General features: G+C 55.3%; 1 protein-coding gene across 1 annotated transcript; it reads right to left on the bottom strand.

The window, feature by feature from the left end:
- Positions 1–1,019: 1,019 nt before the first annotated feature.
- MMGT1 (membrane magnesium transporter 1) lies at positions 1,020–5,659 on the bottom strand. The gene is made up of 4 exons (XM_075435770.1): positions 5,522–5,659; positions 5,183–5,235; positions 4,205–4,308; positions 1,020–3,276 (listed from the first exon to the last, which is right to left on the bottom strand). The coding sequence occupies exons 1-4, from the start codon at positions 5,601–5,603 to the stop codon at positions 3,114–3,116; spliced, it is 402 nt and encodes a 133-aa protein (XP_075291885.1). The 5' UTR covers positions 5,604–5,659; the 3' UTR covers positions 1,020–3,113.
- Positions 5,660–7,033: the final 1,374 nt, after the last annotated feature.

The raw sequence follows: 7,033 nt of genomic DNA, 5'->3' as shown, positions 1-7,033 counted from the left end.
CAGAGAATAATTCCCCACTGAACTGACTGGTGAGGAAGAACAGGAAAAAAAAAAAAAAGGCAAAATTAATGAAGATTAAACCTGCCACTCCAGCAATGAATGCAAATTATCAGCACGTATTTTCTTTTTAGTATTTAATGTAGTAGAAACATCCCCTCCTGTCACCAAAGCAACTGAAGGCGTGATGGCAGTACACGCGCACTGGGCGAGGCTGGAAACTCTTCGGTCCGGTCCAAGAAGCCCTTGGCACAACTTCTGGTTTGCTTTTGAAGAAGGGAAGCTCATGGTGAAGAACCGCACGCTGCAAGGTAGGCCGGAGCTAGCTGTGGGAGCTGGTTTAGGTGCCCGTTCCGTAAAACACCGATGGTTGGGTGTTCACACCCTCGCGCTGGGTGCTGGACGCGGGCAGCTGCAGCGGCGCGGTGAGCAGACCAAGGGCGAGTCTGCCGCTCGCTCGGGCGCAACGGGCACGGGCGCTGTGGTTAAGCAAACTCCTCTAGTCCTCTGCTAACTTTTCAACCTCCCCCAACGGAAAAGCAGAACAGAATGAAAAGCGATCTTGCTCAAGTCCAAGGTTTTAACTATCTCCAGCCCTGTGAGCAGGCTCAGCGTTTCCCCCCACAGCTGTTGCAATACCAGACCTTGCAGGAGCCTGTCCCGTGGGTCAGCGGGGCATTAGCACATGGTGGAGAAGCCCTTACTGTGGCTACATGGAAGACAGAAAAGACCTCGGCTCTGTCAGATATGTCAGCTAGGAATCTCAAAGGCAGGCAGATCCTGGCCAGGAACACTTCCCTCCAAAATGTTTTGTTCGGCTACTCACAGCATGCCATTTCGATTCCCACTACTGATCTTACCTCGTAGTAACGAACACCAGGCTAGGCATGCACTTTCACGCAGAGCTGCCTTAAGGCAACTGCTTCTTGTCAGTGCTAGGCGGTCACTTTTAAACAGTCAGTCATCAGGGATTTGCTGCAGCAGGCTCCAGGATGATCAGAATGAAACAAACTCCCAAGCACTTTAAGGATATCAATTTTTATTGGACATTGCGAGATCAATAAGAAAAAATAATTTGTACAGCTTTGTGATATAACCATTGCTGCTGAAGAGTAAGGCTACTTGTCACAGGGGCAGACCCGATGCAGCCGAGGGGGTGCTCCCAGCAGGACCCCCTGGGAGCAGCAGACGATGTTCTCCCCTCGCCCTGTCCCACAGCAGCACCTTCTGCCGCGGGCAGGTCCACATAGCCTCACGGTAGCACAAAGGGGGCTTCCTAGACATGGAGGGTGAGCAGCCCAGCTCTAAGAGACCCTCTGCACGTGGCTCCCTGCCAACTGCAGCTGCAGGACCGGTCCGGGACAGTGCATACCAACCTTCTGCATTGCTTCTCCCTCCCTCCCTCTGCTACCTCTGTCTTCCCTCTGTGCCTCGCAAGGTCACCTGGTGAACGTTCAACCCTCGCCTCCACGCAGCAGCTGCCACCCAGCAGCCCCCTTCCCCAAGGACAGAGCTCTGTCTGCAACAGAGGGCTGACCTGGTACTTGCTATTTCTGAGGCCTTTGGTGACAGCAGCTGGCGGGAGCCCGTCTGTGACACCAGCTAGGGGGGAACCAGGACGCTTTAGCAAGTGATCCGGCAGCTCGGACGCTTGCAGCTGGCAGAGTAACCCTTTCTAACCAAACCCAGGTGCTGAAGAGTGATTGTAGAGCAGCAGCTACGGATATTGCTCTAGCACTGGGGCACCCACTCCATAGGACGGGCAGAGCTAGACAAAGAGGCTTCGGTTTACACAGTATTTTTTGCTAAGCTTTTTGACTTTGACAGTTCTTTACAGTTTAAAAAAAACCAACAGATGCCAGGACAAAAGGCGGAGTTTCCACGGCAGCAGCGAGACATCCTCAGACAAGGCAAAATTCTAGCTGGCCCCATCAGTACCTCGACCTACCCTCCCTCGGCTATGCCAGGCAGGTGAAATGCCAAACCAGGAGAAACGCCAGCGCTGACTCGGCCCCTGAGGGGGGATGAGAATTCAGACATCAGTAAGGGTTAAGGACTGTAGCATCTGTCTAATACATGAAATCAAGACAGGAATCTTAAATCAACAAAGGGCTCAGCTGGAAAAAAAGACATCAAATGGAAAGGCTCTGGTGGCAGAAAGGGGGTAGAGTTCCACCACGACCGGTTGGTTACCTGTACTGTGCCAGTGCCAGCAAACAGCTGGGCCCTACCCCCGGCCTGCCAACAGAACGGGTATTTCTCATTGATACTTAAATACTTCTCACAGAAGATGACTCAGGAACTTGTGAACACGGCGTTCAGCCATCTGAGGAACATTCCCGTGTTCACAACCACAGAGGACAGGAACACAGGGGGCACACGAGCTGAGCGTGGCAGATCATCTACACCGACAGACGCAAGCTGCCTCCCCCTCGCAGGCACCCAACGTACAGCCACGTCCCGGGCAACCTGGGGCAACACCAGGCAGTTCACATTTAAACGAAGGACGGCAACAAAGAAATTAATGTGACAATGAAAAACTAGGGGGAAAAAAACTCCAAACAACCCTTCACACAACTATGTTTCAGCATTGTAAAAAAATAAAAGTGAAAGCAATCTTTTTGACTTCCCGTGCCTACACCGTGCAGGTCTCCTAGGCGTTCTAGGCACCGGAGACGCTGCCCCTCTTTCTGCTGTTAAGTGATGCAGTGCACACAGCATTTCTGAAGGAGTTCCATAAACTGTAGTGCAAGCAAACTGAGAAAATAAATAGCACTCGAACATTCCCTCCTGTCAAACAACATTAATCGCAGTAAAAACTAGCTTGCTTTTTGTTTTAACTGAAGTTAAGTCAGCTGCAACTTGTTTTAATATATGAAAATTTGAAGATGTGTTTCACAGCATAACTGCAGAATAATTTACACTGCATTGCCAATTCACAATTCAGTCATTTTCATTAACAGTGTACAAAGAAGGTCCTTAGTTTATATATATATACTTTATAAAGTCTGGAAGATCAATATAAATACTGCTCCAGAAATTAAAAAAGTGTTTACATCCCCGACTTCAATATTACATCTCAGTGTCCAGGATTATTATTATAATCTGTAAAAGTCTTAGCGGCGCAGAGGTTCAAGTTTTCGAAATTTCAGTGACGAGCTGGATGACAAAGCATCTTGGTTTGAAGAAGAATTCACTGTGTCTGGGGACTGGAACAATACTCTACCACGATGATTAAATACATAAAAAGACGGATGGTTCCTTAACGTGTCAAACGTCCTTCAAAACAAATGTGAAAAGTCAACGTTAATACTCTTTTAGAACTGGGGTTTTGGAAGAGTCAGTCCAGGGCACACCAGCTTTCACAGACACAGAAATGTAAGTTCCCAAACTCCCAAACTCTTGCTGACTTTGTAAGTTTCCTAAACCAAAACATGGAGGGAACACAAAGCCAAGCGTGACAAATACCGACTGCTCAACGCGCAGAGGCCTCCAGCCCACTGACAAACCCAGGCCTGCGGCTCGCTGCACGCACCCGATGTGCCAGCCTTAGCTCAGCTGTCACTGGTGTTAACACCGCGACGCTGTTTGCTGTCAGCCTGCCGTCCCTTCCTCTGCCTGAAGCCAAGGGCTTTAGGTAAACGCTGTGAAACACAACAATGTCAGCTTGTTTGCTTTCCATACTCCCCTGCGTCTTTGGAAGTGCCCAGAGAGGCCGTGTCTGCCCATCCAATTTCACACCCTTTTCAAAAATCTCGATTCCAAATCCCTTATTTTCTCAAACTCTTTCAGATACTCTGCCTTGAAGCGTGAGACTCAAAGAATTCAGGCTCTCGTACAGAAGCAAAGAGCAGCAGAGGGCGAGCCAGGCACACTGCCCCGCAGTCGACGAGACCATCTCACGACGGCAGTTTGTGACTGCTGAGCTCTTACTTCCCACGTCGGCATTTCATTCCTCTACCAACTCTGCACAGCAGGATTTTGGATGAGGAAAAGCAAAGAGTTTATTTAGTTTGTTCCGGGTACCTAACTCTCTCTGAAATTCAAGACATTGTTGGCTTTCGCAGGCGTGACTGCTCCCCCCGCCTTACTGTCTACAACACGCACTTAAGAAGAACTGAGCTAGAGAGCAAGCTCCTTCACAGCGTTCACTTTGTACAGAGAGCAGCGGATACAGGTGTTTATGAAAAGAAGAAATAAAACATACTTATTTTTTAGTTCTGAAGTGGCATCCATGTCTTTAAATTCTCCTGCAATATGTACTATCCCATAGCAGGTAACTGCAAAGGCTAACAGAGTCTGAAGGACTATCTGCAACAGAGGGAAGCACAATGCAACGTACACGTTACGAGATATTCTTCATATTTACCAAAAAAATCTCATCTTTCAGTGTCCCTTTGCGCTTTTCACCCAGGGACAGTACGTCCTGTACAGCAAGCCAACGTCAGGGAAACTGAGGCACGGGGAGATGAACCACCCGCCTACGCAGGCGCGGCAAAAGGGTGGCCGAGCTGCCAGGAGCGTCAGCCGCCTGACACCGCTCCGTGCCGCGTGGACTGAACCGGCTCACGCGGCTCCTCGGCAGGATCCCTCGCACAAAGCCCGGCGTTCTCGCGCACCGAAGGGCCTCACGCTCTCTGCGAGGAGCGAGCTGGCTGCCAGCACGCGCCGTGCAGCGCCGGCAATGCTGCTCGGTCCCAGGGCCGTGCCTGGCTGTCGTGGGCATTTGACCTCCTTGCCCTTCTGATTAAGCAAGAATGGAACAGGTAATAACTGAAGCGGAATTTAAAAAAAAATCTCAAGCAAATAAAACAAGACAGACCCTCTTCCTGAAGCAGGCTGTGCTGGGATCAAACGGGCGCGCAGCCCCGCTGGATAAACACACGTCAGCCAACGAAAGCCAGAGGGAGGAGGATGTTTATGCTGCGAAGCAGGAGACGCAGGCACCGGCTGCGTGAGCTGCGCTCGGGGCGTTCCTGGGCCAGCTGCTCCGGGGCCGCTCTCCAGGAGCGGAGGGAGGTCTGGACCCGGGGCTGGCTCTCCCCGCAGGCAGCTGGGGCAGCGGCTCTTTGGGAGAGCGGGAGCTCGAGCCAAAGCGCGATTTATGAACTACTTCACCCTTGCTGCTTGCCCGCGACACCAAACCAAAAGCAGCTGCGAGAGGCGCCGCACCGCTGCAACTTACGTCCACGGGCAAGGTCTCGTCCTCCTTCTCCGTCAGCCTCATGTAGGAGCGATCTGCAACACAGAGACGGGCGCGTCCAGCCGGGAGGGAGCCGCGGGGCACGCGGCACCGCGCCCGGCAGCCCCGCGCTCCCCCCGCTCCGTCCGCCCCGGGCCGGCAGCCTCGGCGGTGCCGCGGGGACAGCCATGGTGGCCGTGGCGGTGATGGTGACGGTGATGCCGCGGCCCGGCCCGGAGCTCCGGCGGGTGACGGGGCCCGGCGGGCCTCCCCGCGCCGCACTCCCCACCCCCCCTCCGCCGACGGCATCGGCGCGGCCCCCCCCGCCGCCCGCTGACTCACGCTGCGCCGCCGAGAAGGCCGCGTGGGCCAGGGCGAAGAGGCCGAGCCCCACCAGCCCCTTCCACACCGAGCCGGCCGCCATCGCCGCCCCCGCCTCCGCCGCCGCCAGGGGCGCCCGCCGACCCCCGGCGCCCGCTGATGGCGTCACGACGGGGCGGGGCCGGGCCGCGCCCGGGGAGGGGCGGGGATTACGGGGCGGGGGCGTGGCTTTCTCCAGCAGGGGGAGTGGCCGCGCCGCCGCTTTCCCGCGTAAGAACGAAGCCATTGAGAAAATCCAAGGGGTCGGGGGACAGCTGGGGGGGCCCCGTCCCGTCCCGTCCCGTCCCGTCCCGAGGCAGAGCATGGGGCCACCGGGGCCCGACTCCCACTTCCCATGTGTTTAACCTCAAAGCTTGAGGAACCTGTCCGAAAAATAAAAAAGAAATCGGTGTCGGGGGATGCACAGCGTGTGCAGAACAGACGCCGGGGGCGAAGCGAGGGGAAACCCGACGGTCCCGCCCGGGCCTTCCCCACCCCCGAGGCACACAGCCGTTCTTGGAGGCTGTTGGCTGCAGGCCGCCTTCCAGCCGGGCACTGGGCCATTGGTCGCAGGCCTCGCCCCACCCGCACGCCTCGGCGTGGGGTGAACGATCCGGGATCCCCCCGGCCCCCCCAGCTCTGCCCTCCCGAGCCCCCACATGCGATGGAGCACTCCTGCAAAGCCAAGGCCTGCGCAAAACCCCTTCCTTCCTGCAAATCTGTCCTGGGGGGGGGAATTCTTTTTTCCCCTCTTGCAGACCTCCCCACGCTCTGGCCACCTCGCAGAGCCTCTTTTGGCACCCTTGCAGCCCGCTTTCTCCCTTGCAGCCCCTTCCCCAGCACTCCTGCGACACCCGCCCCCCCACCACCACCTTGCATCCCTCTGCCCTCTACACCCCTGTGGCCCGGTTCCCCTTCCCTGCAATAATATATATATGTATAAAAAAAATACATCTCCATGTGGAGACCAGTGATGAGTGGTGCGTCTCAGGGGTTGGTACTGGGGCCGGTGCTGTTCGATATCTTTGTCGGCGACGTGGACAGTGGGACTGAGTGCACCCTCAGCAAGTTTGCCGACGACACCAAGCTGTGTGGTGTGGCTGACGCGCTGGAGGGAAGGGATGCCATTCAGAGGGACCTGGACAGGCTGGAGAGGTGGGCCTGTGTGAACCGCATGAAGTTCAACAAGGCCAAGTGCAAGGTCCTGCACGTGGGCGGGGCAATCCCAAACGCAAGTACAGGCTGGGCAGAGACTGGCTTGAGAGCAGCCCTGACGAGAAGGACTTGGGGGTACTGGTGGACGAGAAGCTCAACATGAGCCGGCAATGTGCACTTGCAGCCCAGAAAGCCAACCATAACCTGGGCTGCATCAAGAGAAGCGTGGCCAGCAGGGCGAGGGAGGGGATTCTGCCCCTTTACTCTGCTCTTGTGAGACCCCACCTGGAGTCCTGCGTCCAGCTGTGGAGCCCCCAACATAGGAAGGACATGGATGTG

Source organism: Opisthocomus hoazin, chromosome 14, assembly GCF_030867145.1.
Source record: "Opisthocomus hoazin isolate bOpiHoa1 chromosome 14, bOpiHoa1.hap1, whole genome shotgun sequence".
Taxonomy (NCBI): domain Eukaryota; kingdom Metazoa; phylum Chordata; class Aves; order Opisthocomiformes; family Opisthocomidae; genus Opisthocomus; species Opisthocomus hoazin.
This window is presented reverse-complemented; position numbering and strand designations above follow the sequence as displayed.

Excerpts from the sequence above, each read along its gene's own strand:
- MMGT1 (XM_075435770.1), bottom strand. The coding sequence starts at position 5,603 with ATGGCGGCCGGCTCGGTGTGGAAGGGGCTGGTGGGGCTCGGCCTCTTC. Across the intron at positions 5,236-5,521 it reads GGCCTTCTCGGCGGCGCAGC|ATCGCTCCTACATGAGGCTG; the intron begins GTGAGTCAGCGG and ends TCTGTGTTGCAG. Across the intron at positions 3,277-4,204 it reads ACTTCAGAACTAAAAAATAA|GACGTTTGACACGTTAAGGA; the intron begins GTATGTTTTATT and ends TTTGTTTTGAAG.